Source organism: Bufo gargarizans, chromosome 3 (assembly GCF_014858855.1).
Source record: "Bufo gargarizans isolate SCDJY-AF-19 chromosome 3, ASM1485885v1, whole genome shotgun sequence".
Taxonomy (NCBI): domain Eukaryota; kingdom Metazoa; phylum Chordata; class Amphibia; order Anura; family Bufonidae; genus Bufo; species Bufo gargarizans.
The window spans coordinates 408,799,313-408,814,289 of record NC_058082.1 but is presented as its reverse complement, the minus strand read 5'-3'; the positions used below and the strand labels follow the sequence as shown (position 1 = coordinate 408,814,289).

Below are 14,977 nucleotides of genomic sequence, written 5' to 3'. Positions count from 1 at the left end.
TGTGTGTGTGTATGTATGTAAAATATATATTTATTTATTTTAGTACAGACCAAAAGTTTGGACACGCCTTCTCATTCAAAGAGTTTTCTTTATTTTCATGACTATGAAAATTGTAGATTCACACTGAAGGCATCAAAACTATGAATTAACACATGTGGAATTATATACATAACAAAAAAGTGTGAAACAACTGAAAATATGTCATATTCTAGGTTCTTCAAAGTAGCCACCTTTTGCTTTGATTACGGATTTGCACACTCTTGGCATTCTCTTGATGAGCTTTAAGAGGTAGTCACCTGAAATGGTCTTCCAACAATCTTGAAGGAGTTCCCAGAGATGCTTAGCACTTGTCCCTTTTGCCTTCACTCTTCGGTCCTGCTCACCCCAAACCATCTCGATTGGTTTCAGGTCCGGTGACTGTGGAGGCCAGGTCATCTGGCGTAGCACCCAATCACTCTCCTTCATGGTCAAATAGCCCTTACACAGCCTGGAGGTGTGTTTGGTGTCATTGTCCTGTTGAAAAATAAATGATGATCCAACTAAACGCAAACCGGATGGAATAGCATGCCGCTGCAAGATGCTGTGGTAGCCATTCTGGTTCAGTATGCCTTCAATTTTGAATAAATCCCCAACAGTGTCACCAGCAAAGCACCCCCACACCATCACACCACCTCCTCCATGCTTCATGGTGGGAACTAGGCATGTAGAGTTCATCCGTTCACCTTTTCTGCGTCGCACAAAGACACGGTGGTTGGAACCAAAGATCTCAAATTTGGACTCATCAGACCAAAGCACAGATTTCCACTGGTCTAATGTCCATTCCTTGTGTTCTTTAGCCCAAACAAGTCTCTTCTGCTTGTTGCCTGTCCTTAGCAGTGGTTTCCTAGCAGATATTCTACCATGAAGGCCTGATTCACCCAGTCTCCTCTTAACAGTTGTTCTAGAGATGTGTCTGCTGCTAGAACTCTGTGTGGCATTGACCTGGTCTCTAATCTGAGCTGCTGTTAACCTGAGATTTCTGAGGCTGGTGACTCAGATGAACTTATCCTTCGCAGCAGAGGTGACTCTTGGTCTTCCTTTCCTGGGGCGGTCCGCATGTGAGCCAGTTTCTTTGTAGCGCTTGATGGTTTTTGTGACTGCACTTGGGGACACTTTCAAAGTTTTCCCAATTTTTCGGACGGACTGACTGACCTTCATTTCTTAAAGTAATGATGGCCACTCGATGGCCACTCGTTTTTCTTTACTTAGCTGCTTTTTTTTTTCTTGCCATAATACAAATTCTAATAGTAGGACTATCAGCTGTGTATCCACCTGACATCTCTTCAAGGCAACTGATGGTCCCAACCCCATTTTATAAGGCAAGAAATCCCACTTATTAGACCCGACAGGGCACGCCTGTGAAGTGAAAACCATTTCAGGTGACTACCTCTTGAAGCTCATCAAGAGAATGCCAAGAATGTGCAAAGCAGTAATCAAAGCAAAAGGTGGCTACTTTGAAGAACCTAGAATATGACACATTTTTAGTTGTTTCACACTTTTTTGTTATGTATATAATTCCACATGTGTTAATTCATAGTTTTGATGCCTTCAGTGTGAATCTACAATTTTCATAGTCATGAAAATAAAACTCTTTGAATGAAGTGTGTCCAAACTTTTGGTCTGTACTGTACATACTGTAAACTTTGTAGTGTGTAATAACACCGTTATTTTTATTATAATACAGTGTACACTATAATCAGAACACGCACGCACTACTGGAACAGGAAGGTATAGATGGGAAGTAGACGTAGACAGCAGTAGTCACTTCCTATTTATAAATATGAATTATTATTATATCCAAATATTAATATTTTTTTTCAACACACCCCGCATTGGTATTATTAAAAACTAAAGATCACGCCACAAAAACTGAGCACTCGCACAGCTCCATAGACGTAACTATAAAAAAAAAAAGTTGTAGTGGTCAAAATATATGCGAAGTCAGATTTTATTTTTAAGTACCAAAATACAAGAAAAACTATATAAGCTTGGTATTCGCTATAATCATTCTAAGGGCACATTTACATAGAGTCCGTAATACATAGCACTGGCAGTGTGCATCCTGCATCACGGATGTGAACCCATGCACATGTTCTATTTTCATTTTTTTTTTTTTACGGTGCGAACGGATCACGGACCCATTCTAGTAGAATGGGTCTCGACCCGTCACAGCCGCCGTACGGATGTTGCCCGTGCATTGGGGACCGCAAATTGCCCCCACAGACAGAAAACCTGCAGAATAAAATGACGGACACTCTCTTCCAAATTCAGTGTGGTTTCCGGTCCCTGGGGAAGACTGCAGTTTTTTTTCTTTCAGGTTCCCTCCCTGTGGTGGTGCTCCTACGCTGACCCTTATAATGGGCTGGATTTCTCCCCGTCGTACCTCCGTTCCCGGGATTATCTGGTGCGCTGAAAGGGATGGACAGAGGCACAGCAAAACTCCTGAGTTAGTACTTTGTGTGCCAGAGCATGCAGTGCCTGGTGGCAGCATCGTTGATGCGCTAGAGGCACGGACTTCCGGACCCCAGGGGGAGGAGGAGGAGGAGCTTCCGGCAAGGAGTTAGGCCGGGGAGAGCTGCATGTTTCACGTGATCGGCATGCGTGTCGGACGTGATGAAGCGCCTATGAGAGAGGGCACACTCTGGATGGAAAGCCGGCATCCTAGCAGCACTCTGGTGCAGTAACAGAAGCAGCATGGAGGAGAACAAGCACCTAGAAGAGTCTGCGGTCCCTCCAGCCTTGGTACCTCTGAAGGTGTGAATGCTCTGGGCATAATGTGCTTCTTTCTGCTGATGTACTTATACTAATGTATTACAGACAAAACCTTGGAAGATGGTGACAAAAAGGAAGAATATGGAATGTGTTATTTGTAAAACTGGGTTGTCATCTGAATGGGAGAAGAGGATGTGTCAGCCATGTATTGATAAAATGATGGCTGAAGAATCGCCATATATTTTTTTTTTTTTTTTTACAAATGTCTTCAGGCCTTAGTCAAATCGGAAGTTAATTCTACCTTATCTAAAAGAAGTCTAAAATAAGACGACATAATACTGTACAGGAACGTATTTCGTCTGATTCTGGGCCTGTAGAGCACTCTGGTTAAAAAAAATTGGATGAGAGACTTCGCATCTAAAAATAAATGTGGGGTCCCTTGTGAAAGGGAATACCTTTTTGGACCAACTTTAGATGACTTGCTAGATAAAGCGGCCGACAAAAAGAGAGAATTCCCGGGGTTTCAGAGTTTTTCCCCCCCCAAAAAATAGGTTCAACCGCTCTTTTTGTCCCTTTTAGAAGTTGTCAAGAAGGAGACAAATCCAGGGAGGACAGATTTCAGAACCAAAGGAGAGGTAGAAATTACTTTTTCAACCAATCCTTTGGAGACAAAAAGAAACAAGACCAGCAATGACACCAGAAGTCAGGTAGGGGGCAGATTGAATTTATTTTTCCCTGCCTGGTCCCAGATTTCTTCAAGTTCATGGATACTAGACACCATTGACAACGGATTAGAACTAGAATTTCATCTGGGCCCGCCAGCAAGTTTCTTAATTACAAAAGATCAAGCCTCGGCTCTAGGAAATTCGGCGAGGTGCTAAAATTTGTAGAAAAATCTGTTTTAGTGCCAGTAACAAAAGTGGAAGAAGTCGAGGGGTTTTACTCTCCCCTGTTTTTAGTGAAAAAAACAGACGGGTCCTTCAGGACAATAATAAACCTAAAAAAAGAATCGGTTTTTACAGAAAGTTCAAAATGGAAACTATAAAATCAGCCATAAACCTTCTTCCTCCTCACTGTTTCATAGCAGTACTCAATCTCAAAGATGCATATTATCATGACCTAATCTTCCTAGAGCATCAAAAATTCCTAAGAGTCGCAGTGAGAATAGGGGGTCACCTTCAACATTTTCTGTTCCGTGCTCTCCCGTTTTGGCTTGTCCATGGCTCCAAGAGTATTTACGAAAATAATTGCAGAAATGGCAGATTTTCTCTTCAGACCATATCTGGAAGATTTTCTGATAGTAGGGGGGGAACAGAAGAAGCTTGCAGAGCAGCAGTATTGACAGTATCAGCAATTCTGAACAAGTTGGGCTGGATTTTGAATCTGGAAAAGTCAAGACCAGATCCCATCAGAAGACAGTCTTTTCTGGGACTGATATTGGATTCCTCCTGCCAGAAAAGTTGTTTACCATAGGAAAAAGTAATCCTTGTCCAGGAAAAAAATCTGAGATCTGATCAGAAACCCAGTGATCACAGACGGGCACAACTCCACTCGAGGGTACTCCAGTGGGAAATCCTGCCATTCTGGGAGAAGAACGACTCCCTAGAAGCAAAAATAAGATTATCAGACCTTACTCTTTAGAGCTGGAGGAGAAGAATCATCTGATTCAGGGAGTTCCATGGAAGCTGGAAGATCTGATATGTCTCACTACAGATGCAAACCCCTGGGGGAGGGGTGCTCACATCCAAGAGATCTCCCTTCACGGTCGTTGGAGGGATATCCAGGAAAAGGATCCTCCAACCTAAAAGAACTGCGGTACGCCTTGCAATGAGATCGGGTTCCCAGCTGTCTTCCGGACCCCAGGGGGAGGCGGAGGAGCTTCCTAACCTAAAAGAACTGCGGTACACCTTGCAATGAGCTCTGTCCTCCCAAGAAAAAGAGAAAAAGATCTCAGGGCCGTGACAGACAACAAGACAGTAGTCTCGTATCTGAACAGACGGGGGCACAAGGTGCAGAACTCGCAGGAAGCCCAGAAAATCCTTCTATTAGCAGAAAAGTGTGTCTCGATCTCAGCAGTACATATCAGAGGTATGGAAAAGCAGGCTTTGAGTTGCCATTTTTTCTCTCAGGGCGAATGGACTCTAGACTAATCAATTTTTTAAGAAAATAACGGCCCTCTGGGAACAACCAGACGTCGGCCTCTTGGCTACTTATCAGAATAGTAAGGTCAAGGGATTCTTCTCCCTAGACCCGGCGGGATCCCCTTTTGGCATAGATGCTTTCCTTCAGAACTGGAATTTTCCCCTAGCTTATGCATTTCCTCCTCCTTCCCTTGATTCCTCGTGTTTTATTGAAATTCAGGTAAGATGGGGTGAGGGTTATTCGTGGCTCCGAATCATGTCAATCCCGAATCCCCGGGTTCTTCAAGAGAACTGGAATCTATTGAGCCAAGGCCCAGTTTTTCTCCCTTTCACCATAAAAAATCTCCATTTAATGGCCTGGAACTTGAAAGGTACTTGATAGGTAAGAAGGGATTCTCTGACTCCCTAATCTCTACCCGTCTTAAGAGTAGGAAAAAATCGACAGTGGCTATTTATGCTAGGGTTTGGCAAATATTTCTGACTTTGCTCAGATCCAGATTAATGACATCCCCTCTTCTACTCCCGTTTATCTAATTTTAGAGTTTAGAGTTTTAGAGTTTAGACGGACTAAATTTAAGGCTAGCAGGTAGTACTTTGAAGGTACACATTTCGGCTCTTTCAGCTTTGTTTGATCAGGACAAAATTCACCCCAACTTCCACTAGACCTCCTCCCTGGGATTTAATCCTAGTGTTAAAGGGGTTCTCCGGGCTTTTAATATTGATGACCTATTAGGATAGGTCATCAATATCAGATTGCCGGGGATCCGATTTCCTGCACCCCCGCCGATCAGCTGTTTGAAGAGGAGGCGCACCGTGCCAGCGCTGCCTCCTCTTCACTGTTTACCTTCTCGCCGTCGCCTCTGCAGCAGTGAGCAGCTGGTGTAATTACACCTAACCATCCCATTAATTTCAGGCACAGTCTGTCCTATTGAAATGAATGGGACGGCTTGGGTGTAGTTACTTGCTCATCGTTGCAGAGGCGATGGCAAGAAGGTAAACAGTGAAGAGGAGGCAGCGCTGGCACAGTGCGCGCCTCCTCTTCAAACAGCTGATCGACGGGGGTGTCGGACCGCCGCAGATCTGATATTGATGACCTATCCTGAGAATAGGTTATCAATATTAAAAGCCCGGAGAACCCCTTTAACCCCTTAAGAAATCAGCCCCATTTCACCTTAAAGACCCGGCCATTTTGTGCAAATTCGTCACATATTGTACTTCATGACACTGGTAAAATTAAGTCAAAAAAATGTATTTTTATTTATAAAGAAATACCAAATTTACAAAAAAATTGTAAAAAATTGCAAATTTCCAAGTTTCAATTTTTATACTTCTATAATACATAGTACTACCTCCAAAAATAGTTATTACTTTACATTCTCCATATGTCTACTTGATGTTTGGATCATTTTAGGAATATTTTATATTTTTGGGGGATGTTACAAGGCTTAGAAGTTTAGAAGCAAATCTTGAAATTTTTCATACATTTTCAAAAACCCCAATTTTTAGGGACCAGTTCAGGTCTGAAGTCACTTTGTGAGGCTTCCATAATAGAAACCACCCAAAAATGACCCAATTCTATAAACTACACCCCTCAAGGTATTCAAAACTGATTTTACAAACTATGTTAACCCTTTAGGTGTTCCACAAGAGTTAATGGAAAATAGAGATACAATTTAAAAATGTAACTTTTTTTGGCAGATTTTCCATTTTAATAATTTTTTTCCAGTTATAAAGCAAGGGTTAACAGCCAAACCAAACTCAATATTTATGGGCCAGATTATGTAGTTTACAGAAACACCCCATATGTGGTCGTAAACCGCTGTACTGGCACACGGCAGGGCGCAGAAGGAAAGGAATGCCATATGGTTTTTGGAAGGCAGATTTTGCTGGACTGTTTCCCCCCCCCCCCCTTTGCAGCCCCCCTGATGCACCCCCTAGAGTAGAAACTCCCAAAAATTAGCCCCATTTGAGAAACTACGGAATAGGGTGGCAGTATTGTTGGTACTAGTTTAGGGTACATATGATTTTTGGTAGCTCTATATTACACTTTTTGAGAGGCAAGGTAACAAGAAATTGCTGTTTTGGCACAGTTTTTTTATTTTTTGTTATTTACAACATTCATCTGACAGGTTAGATCATGTGATATTTTTATAGACCAGATTGTCACGGATGCGGCGATACCTAATATTTATACTTTTTTATTTATGTAAGTATTACATCATGTTTTAGTGTTTCCATAGTCTGAGAGCCATAATTTTTTCAGTTTTTGGGCGATTACCTTGGGTAGGCTATGATTTTTGCGGGATGAGATGACTGTTTTATTGGCACTATTTTGTGTTGCGTGTGACTTTTTGATCGCTTGCTATTACACTTTTTGTGATGTAAGGTGACAAAAAAGGTTTATTAAGCACAGTTTTTGTTTTAAATTTTTTTACGGTGTTCATCTGAGGGGTTAGGTCATGTGATATTTTTATAGAGCAGGTCGATACGGACGCGGCGATACCAAATATGTATACTTCCCCCTACATTTTTTGCAGGATGATATGACTGGCACTATTTTGGGGTGCATATGACTTTTCGATCGCTTGCTATTACACTTTTTGTGATGTAAGGTGACAAAAAATGGTTTATTTAGCACAGTTTTTATTTTTTACTGTGTTCATCTGAGGGGTTAGGTCATGTGATATGTTTATAGAGCCGGTCGATACGGATGCGGCGATACCAAATATGTATACTTCCCCCTCCCCTATTTTTTACCAAATCTTTTTTTAACTTAATTTGGGGAAAATGACTTTTTGTTTATTTTTACTTGAAACGTAATTTTTTTTGGGGGGGGGGGACTTTTTATTTTTTAAACTTTTTTTTTTTTTTTCACTTTATTTTTGGTCCCACTGTGGGACTTGAACTTTTGGGGGTCTAATCCTTTACAATGCATTCCAATACTTCTGTATTGGAATGCATTGGCTGTATGAGTACATTGAGTATTACTCATACAGCTTCCAGGGCCTGTGAGATCCAGGGGGCTGGATCTCACAGGCTCTTCACCGTCAGGCAGCGCGATGCGTTCCTTAGACATCGCTCTGCCTTCCATGCCATGCGCCGCCGCCCACCGGATAAGGTAAAAGCCGCAAACATTGACCTGCGGTTTGCGGCGATCGCGATCTCACCTTGAAGTTGTAACGTCTAATAGCCTTAACATCTGCTCGCGGGATTAATGATATTCAGGGCATCTCCATTAATCCTTCATATTCCACTATTTTGGACAGACCCGGCTTTTCTTCCAAAAGTCATTTCAAAATGTCATAGGTCCCAGGAGATTGCTCTCCCTACACTGTTTAGAAACCCTGCCTCAGAAAAAGAAAAATCTTTGCACTGCCTAGACGTTAGGACCTTGATTAATTACCTATCTCGCATTGGCGTATATCTTCTTCACTCTTTGTACTTTTTCAAGAAGTGAATAAGGGCAAGGTGGCCACAAAAAGTTCGATAGCTAGGTGGATTGTGTCTGTCTTTGTCTCATCTTGCTTCCGGGTTGTCTCAAGACACTTTCTACGAGGGCAGTTGCTACTTCCTGGGTGGAAAGATCCTTTGTTCCCATAGAGGATATTTGCAGAGCGGCTACCTGGTCGTCTTCAACCTTTTTCAAACACAATCGACTTGATTTGGACTCCTCTCTTTCAGGGTCGTCCTTTTGGGGAAAAGGTGCTTCTTTCTACTCTTCCCCCCACCCCCCTGATTTTTCCTCTAGTAAATCTCTTGTGGTGCTGTCATGGGCAAATGGAAAAATTATGATTACTTACCGATAATTTTATTTTCCAGAGCCCATGACAACAACCTAATATTCCCCCCCTATTGGGTTATGTTGGTTCTCTTATACTCACACGGGTGTTGCATCAAAAAAAATAATCTTAAATTATTATTTTTATTTTTTTAATCATCTAACATTATGTTGGCGTGGCTTGGATATTTTTTTTTAAAATATTTTAATAGTTTGGACTTTTCGGACGTGGCAATATGTGATATTTTTGTTGTTTATATATTTTATATGTAAAATTGGCAAAGGGGGTGATTTATACTTAATATTCTGGTGTGTTGTTGTGTGTTATTTATTAAATAAAAAGTAAAAAAAAAAAAAAAAAAAAAATCCCCACTTAGGGGCTAGAACCTGGGATCTTTTAATCCCTTGGACTATTCACCCTGATAGAGCTCTATCAGGGTGAATAGGACTTCACACTCTCCCTGCTGCCCTATGCATAGTACACACAGCAGAAGGGAGATAACCATGGCAGCCAGGGCTTCAGTAGCGTCCTGGCTCCTATGGTAACCGATCGGAGCCCCAGGATAACACTCCGATCAGAAGCTGACACTGCCACCAATGAAGAGGAAGGGACCCTGTGGCCACTGCCACCAATGACTTTAATACTGGAGGGTCACTGCGCCACCAATGATTTTAATAATGGAGAGGGCGCACTGCGCCACCAATGATAATTAACGTTTAATACAGGAGGCGGGTATGTCGGCGCAGAATCGCATGCCTCTGACAGGGAGCTGCGATCAGCGGCAGCAGTTAACCCCTCAGGTGTGGCGCTGATCGCAGCGTCCTGTCATATAGGCTGGGCACCGCCTCCTGTATTTGTATTAGACGTTAATTATCATTGGTGGCCTGCCCCTCCTCCTCCCGTCTCTCCTCCTTGGCAGCCCGCTCATGTTCTGTTATAGCAAGCTGGACGCGTTATCGGTATATCGGCAAGGTTAGATGCCGATACCGATACTATCGGTAACTCCGATAATCCTTCAATCCCTAATAAAAAGGTGCTATTAGAAAGTAAAATTGCCCCGCTAAAAACAAGCCCTCAGGCCTTTTTGAATGAAAAATAAAAATGAAATGAAAATGCAGAGACAGAAAATCGACCTGTCCTCAAGGGTTAATCCCTAAAACGACCCACTATCTTTTGACGGAGCGCTGCAGGTCCGCTGTCTGCAGTGACGTATTTTGGCTGCTGAAGCAGCTTTGGTTCTTAGCTCATCAAGAACAAATAAATTATTTTGCATGATATTGTATATGAGTCTTATCATTATAGCAACGAAAAAAGACCCTTAAAATCCTGATTTTTAATTATAATCCTTAAAGGGAACCTGTCACCGGGATTTTGTGTATAGATTTTTATTTTTTTCCCCGCAATAAAAGCACACAGAACTATGGGGACTGGGTATTGCGGATGTGCTAGAGGCCATCTAGCAACCCATGTCCTCAGCTCTATACACAAAATCCCGGTGACAGCTTCCTTTTAAAAAATAAACTTTATAATAGACTTCGGGATAGGGGAATTTCAGACTCCATCTTGAGAAAAGTGTATAGAGAAGTAAGAGTACAGGAGAGAACAAGACCTCCTTACTCCTAAAAATTCCTCAGTTGAGTCACAAGCTCCGATTAGTTTAATTTCCACCTATGATAGGGCCAATGAGGAAATTATACTAAAGAAATATTGGCCTATTCTGCAAATAGATCTCGATTTTTATCTAATGTAGTCACTATCCACCCCGGTATTACATATCAAAAGGCAGAAGCCTTAGAGATCAACTGGTACACGGTCATTATACATGCACGTGGCTAGATCGGAAACCAACAGGATTGTTCCGTTGTGGGATGTGTAAAGCGTGTGAATGCATCTCTACATCAAAAACAATCACCTGTTCAGTCACTAAACAAGGTTTTCCAGTTAGGGGCTTTGCGAATTGTAAAACCAGGGGCGTGGTTTACATCTGTCAATGCCCATGTCCTAAAGACTACATTGGTAAGACAGTGAGAGAGCTTAGGAGGATATGTGAACATATAAATCATATCCATAAGAAAAATGTCACTCCTGTGGCTAACCATGTAATTGAGAAACATATGGGTCATCCTCGGGTGCTACGATTCTCGATCCTAGAAATAATCCCTCAGTTACCAAGAAAAGAAACAGAATGGATTTACAAGTTCCGGTCTCAGTCTCCTAGTAGAGCTTAACGTTTAGTTGTTTCCTATGATGGTATTAATTTCTAGGATCTTCCTTTCCAATTTTTCTACTTCAGCTTCTAATAGTATTATCAAGGTGTCTGAAACTAGGCAGTGATGTGAGAAGCATCCGAATATACACTCTGCAGCATAGACTTTGCCACATGATTATTGGTTGTTTTTCTTGTCTTTTTCCTCCCTGTATTTTTCAGTACAGATATATGTCCGAATTTGTATTTAAATTTTTTGGGGGATATACATTATATCCCAGCCTGAATGTGCTTTTTATAGGTTCCCCCTCCCTCTTTACATGCATCCTGAACCTATGATAGCCTGGCTGAGACGTAGGGCTGCTAGTATTTACTAGGAAACTATTGAAGTGTATAAAGATGCAGGGAAAAATGGATCTACAGTAACCAATATAACCCTCTCTAACCTTCCAATAAGTTGGGAGGTGTACGTGTGTAGCAGAGCTGTGTTTAGTAGGGCTGTATATGTATAGCAGAGTTGTATCTGTTTATGGCAGTGCTGTGTGTTTATAGCAGAGTTGTGTGTGTACCAGAATTGTGTGCGTCGTAGACAAATACTTAAAAATCTAGCAGGGCACAACAGAGCAATGACAGGAGACACATTTATTTGGAGAGGTAAATTTAATGAGCTGACCACATGCGCCATTGCTGGTTGTTACAATGGTCAGCAGAGAACACCATCATTTATATGTACTCCCGAACAACACCAAAAAATAACATTTCTCCCACATAAAACAAGGCCTCAAACAGCCGCATCAGTGAAATGTGTTTTTTTTTTTTTTTTTTTTATTTTTTTTAAATGCAGAGGGGGAAAAACAGGAAAAAGAAATTGGTTTTCATGAAGGCCTTTTCAGGTCTGGTCATTTAAAGGGGTTTTCCGCATTCCGAGCTGAACCTGGTCATACCCAAATTTTTACCCAGGCAGCCCCACCAAGATGAGCATTGGAGCATGATATGCTAAATCACGCAGGGGAAAGGCATTTTCTGGAGTTCGGTGACAAACCAGGCTCTCCTTAGGGCTGCCAGGCGGAGGCTCCTGCCCAGCAGTGAGCCCGGTGACGTTGCTGGCACTGATGGGCGGGCTTTAGCGCTGCCCTAGCCTGTAAAACGCCTAGGGCAGCGCTAATGCCGACCCATCAGATCCGGTGACAACACTGAACACACTACTGGGCGGAAGCCTCCGCCTAGCAGTGCGCCTAGGTAAAAAAACAAGCCTTTGCCCTGAGTGATCCAGCGCAGGGCAAGGGAGAGCATGGGAGCATGAAATGCTCCGATGCTCATCTTAGTGGGGCTGTCTAGGTGAAAATATGGGTATGTCTGGGTTCATCTCTGAACCTGGACAATCCCTTTAAGGGGTTAATAACTTCCATGCTTTCTAGTGCAGTCACATTCCAAGAATTGTTTCATAAATAATACCATAATACCAGTGGCTAATATAGTATAGTTTAAAGGGATTGTCCAGAATAATTAGAAAAACCTGGCTGATTTCTTCGAGGAAAAAGTGCTGCATCTGTCCAGGAATTGTATCTGGTATGGCAACTTGGCTCCAGTGAAGTGAATTTTAGTTTTTGGAAGAAGGCAGCCATGTTTTTCTAGTCTTTTACAACTCTTTTTTAGTATTTTTTTTTATGTTCGACTTACTGTATTAATTTGTACTTTCTCTTTTTACTAGGAGCCTGTGGTGTTCCTAACAGACTCCAGTATGCAGTGCCAAGGGACAGCGATCTTGAAAAAGATATATTTTCTCCTGGTACAATCGTGAGATATGATTGTAGAGATGGTTATAGGCGTGTTTCTCAGACAATCAATTCTGTTACCTGCCTTGCTAACTATACATGGTCTGAGCCAAGTGTATTCTGCGAGCGTAAGTAAATGATCTTTTTATTTCTTGGTCTTATTACATTGCAGAAATTTAGAAGCAAAACACTTGTCACTGAATTCCTTGGTTCTTGCGGAACCTAGATATTGGGAATAAATCGTAGTTAGAATATGTATTGCACATGCCCGCCAACATATTACTGCTTTGGCCAGACCACCAGTGTATAGGCCAAACACTGAATGGGGAAGAACTTCTGAGAAAATGTGGAATGATTTTTTGCTCCAGATAGAGAGGTCTAAGTAAGCTTATCTCTTGGGATTTTAACCCCTTAAGGACTTCTGACCAGTGTCACTGATAACTTTAAAACACTTTGACTTATCCAGGCCATTCTGAGATTATTTTTTCGTCACATGTTGTACTTCATGACACTGGTAAAATGAAGTAAAAAAGTTAATTTTTTTGCATAATAAAATACCTACCGTAATTTGCCAAAAATTTTGGAAAAATTTGCAAATTTCTAAGTTTCAGTTTCTCTACTTCTGTAATACATAGTAATACCACCCAAAATTGTGATGACTTAACATTCCCCATATGTCTACTTCATGTTTGAATTATTTTGGGAATGATATTTTGGGGATGTTACAAGACTTAGAAGTTTAGAAGCAAATCTTGAATTTTTTCAGAAATTTCCAAAAACCCAATTTTTAGGGACCACTACAGGTCTGAAGTCACTTTGCGAGGCTTACATAATAGAAACCGCCCAAAAATGACCCCATTCTATAAACTACACCCCTCAAGGTATTCAAAACTGATTTTACAAACTTCGTTAACCCTTTAGGTGTTGCACAAGAGTTATTGGCAAATGGGGGTGAAATTTGAGAATTTCATTTTTTTGCCTAATATTCCATTTTAACCCATTTTTTCCACTAACAAAGCAAGGGTTAACAGCCAAACAAGACTGTATCTTTATTGCCCTGACTCTGCTGTTTACAGAAACACCCCATATGTGGCCGTAAACTACTGTACGGCCACACAGCGGGGCGTAGAGTGAAAGGTGCGCCGTATGGTTTTTGGAAGCCAGATTTTGCTGGACTGTTTTTTTGACACCATGTCCCATTTGAAGCCCCCTGATGCACCCCTAGAGTAGAAACTCTATGAAAGTGAACCCATCTAAGAAACTACACCCCTCAAGGTATTCAAAACTGATTTTACAAACTTTGTTAACCCTTTAGGTGTTGCACAAGATTTAATGGAAAATAGAGATACAATTTCAAAATTTCACTTTTTGGGCAGATTTTACATTTTAATATTTTTTTTTTCCAGTTACAAAGCAAGGGTTAACAGCCAAACAAAACTTATTATTTATGGCCCTGATTCTGTAGTTTACAGAAACACCCCATATGTGGTCGTAAACTGCTGTACGGGCACACGGCAGGACGCAGAAGAAAAGGAATGCCATATGGTTTTTGGAAGGCAGATTTTGCTGGACTGTTTTTTTTGACACCATGTCCCATTTGAAGCCCCCCTGTTGCACCCCTAGAGTAGAAACTCCAAAAAAGTGACCCCATTTTGGAAAGTACGGAATAGGGTGGCAGCTTTGTTGGTACTAGTTTAGGGTACATATGATTTTTGGTTGCTCTATATTACACTTTTTGTGCGGCAAGGTAACAAGAAATAGTGCTTTTGGCACGTTTTTTTGTTTATTTTTGTTATTTACAACATTCATCTGACAGGTAAGATCATGTGGTCATTTTATAGAGCAGGTTGTCACGGACGCGGCGATACCTTTTTGATTGGCACTATTTTGGGGTGCATATGACTTTTTGATCGCTTGCTATTACACTTTTTGTGACGTAAGATGACAAAAAAATGGCTTTTTTTTTACACCGTTTTTATTTTTTTACGATGGTCACCTGAGGGGTTAGGTCATGTGATATTTTTATAGAGGCGGTCGATACGGACGCGGCGATACCTAATGTGTACAAACCGGATTCCCAAAAAGTTGGGACACTATACAAATCGTGAATAAAAACTGAATGCAATGATGTGGAGATGGCAAATGTCAATATTTTATTTGTAATAGAACGTAGATGACAGATCAAACGTTTAATCTGAATAAATGTATCATTTTTAATGGAAAAATACATTGATTCAAAATTTGACGGTGTCAACAAATCCCCAAAAAGTTGGGACAAGTAGCAATAAGAGGCTGGAAAAAGTAAATTTGAGCATAACGAAGAGC

The 14,977-nt window shown here is 41.3% G+C and overlaps 1 protein-coding gene across 7 annotated transcripts in view; it reads left to right on the top strand.

The window, feature by feature from the left end:
- LOC122933386 (membrane cofactor protein-like) overlaps nt 1-14,977 on the top strand; it is a 128,295-nt gene that overhangs the window by 20,472 nt on the left and 92,846 nt on the right. For all 7 annotated transcript variants that reach the window (XR_006388424.1, XM_044288354.1, XM_044288352.1 and 4 more), the window contains exon 4: nt 12,589-12,780. Coding sequence is in view for 6 of the 7 variants with exons in the window: in XM_044288354.1 (XP_044144289.1) it covers nt 12,589-12,780 (192 nt within the window). In the remaining variant the exon portion in view is untranslated. The remainder of the gene's footprint in view (nt 1-12,588; nt 12,781-14,977) is intronic.